Genomic DNA, 1,599 nt, shown 5'->3' with positions numbered 1-1,599 from the left:
CGCACCATCCTTTGGGTGCGGAGGGCAGCGCCAGGGTGACAACTGGTCCCTGTCACTGCAGGAGGAGACCTGCATTATCACCTGTCCCAGCACGGCGTCTTCTCAGAGGCAGAAATGCGGTTCTATGCGGCCGAGATCATCCTGGGCCTGGAGCACATGCACAGCCGCTTCGTGGTGTACCGCGACCTCAAGGTGACCAATCCTACAGTCACCCTGCAGACACCTCGGGCACCCCACGGGCACCCTCCTGCCCCTGCAGTAGTCTAGAGGCCCCGTTGGCATCCCCGGGCCCTGTAGAAACCCCTCCCCGGACCCTGTGGGCACCAACAGGTGTCCCAGGCACCCACAGACCCTGCAGGAGCCCTCGGACCCCGTGGGCACTCCCAAACCCAGAGGGCACCCCTGACCCTGCAGGAACACCCCCAAACTCCATGGGCATCCTGAGACCTCGGGCCTCGGGGGGCACTCGCAGACTCCACTGGCACGTCCCGGTCCCACAGGCACCTCAGTCCTGTGGACACCCCCAAATCCCACAGAGCACCCCAGCCTGAGCCATGCGGGCACCTCTCTCTGCCCCACGGGCCGCGCTTGGGCTCAAGGCTGGCACGGTGTCTTGGCAGCCGGCAAACATCCTGCTGGACGAGTTTGGGCACGTCCGTATCTCAGACCTGGGCCTGGCCTGCGATTTCTCCAAGAAGAAGCCCCATGCCAGCGTGTGAGTGTGCCCGCATCCCTGCCTGTCCTGCCTGCCCGCTTGGCATGGCCCCTGACCCTGCTCTGTGCCCCCGCAGGGGCACCCACGGGTACATGGCTCCGGAGGTGCTGCAGAAAGGAGTGGCGTACGACAGCAGCGCCGACTGGTTCTCACTGGGCTGCATGCTCTTCAAGCTGCTCCGGGGGTGAGTGAGCGGGCGCAGGTGGGCACAGGCGGGCACGGGTGGGCACCGCTGAGTTGCCCTCTCCCCTCGTGGCCGCAGGCACAGCCCCTTCCGGCAGCACAAGACGAAGGACAAGCACGAGATCGACCGTATGACCCTCACCATGGTGAGTTGGGGCACCCCGGCCTGTGCCCCGTGTGCCAGGGAGGGCTGAGGCAGGCATGGATGGGGTGCCAGCACCCCTGTGCTGCTGTACCCCCCACCACGTGCTGGCAGAGGCCTAGGGGGTGCACGGGGGTTGTGGGGGGTCAGGGACAGCTGGTCCCTGAAGGTGAGCTGCACCTGGAGTGTGTGTTCATGCCCATCTCTACGTGCGTGTGCACACGTGTGTGCAGAACGACATGTGCATGTGTGCAAGTGGGTGGCTGCGCATGGGCCTCTTTGTGTTCACACACGCCTGGGGGGGTAGGTTGCACACGAGTGTGTTTGCAGCCTCTGCGCGCACACTTCCCCGTGCGTCAGGGTGTATGCTGTGCGCATGCAGGTCTGCGCGTGTGCGCACGTGTGCCTGTCTGTGTGCGTGCCTGTACTCATGCACACGTGTTCCTCGGTGCTTGCATGCTCACGGTGTGAGCGGCCGTGCCCTCTCCCTCAGGCCGTCGAGTTGCCGGACTCCTTCTCCCCCGAGCTGCGCTCCCTGCTCGAGGGGCTGCTGCAGCGA

At 65.5% G+C, this 1,599-nt stretch overlaps 1 protein-coding gene across 1 annotated transcript in view; it reads left to right on the top strand.

Annotated features, from left to right (window-relative positions):
- LOC104626617 (beta-adrenergic receptor kinase 1) overlaps window positions 1–1,596 on the top strand; it is a gene marked incomplete at both ends in the record, with an annotated part of 4,552 nt that extends 2,956 nt beyond the window's left edge. Inside the window, 5 exons of the mRNA XM_010294577.1 lie at window positions 62–192; window positions 621–715; window positions 792–899; window positions 978–1,044; window positions 1,534–1,596. Coding sequence (XP_010292879.1) covers window positions 62–192; window positions 621–715; window positions 792–899; window positions 978–1,044; window positions 1,534–1,596 — 464 coding nt within the window. The remainder of the gene's footprint in view (window positions 1–61; window positions 193–620; window positions 716–791; window positions 900–977; window positions 1,045–1,533) is intronic.
- Between the last annotated feature and the right edge of the window lie 3 nt (window positions 1,597–1,599).

Source organism: Phaethon lepturus, unplaced genomic scaffold (assembly GCF_000687285.1).
Source record: "Phaethon lepturus isolate BGI_N335 unplaced genomic scaffold, ASM68728v1 scaffold41189, whole genome shotgun sequence".
Lineage (NCBI taxonomy): Eukaryota > Metazoa > Chordata > Aves > Phaethontiformes > Phaethontidae > Phaethon > Phaethon lepturus.
This window is presented reverse-complemented; position numbering and strand designations above follow the sequence as displayed.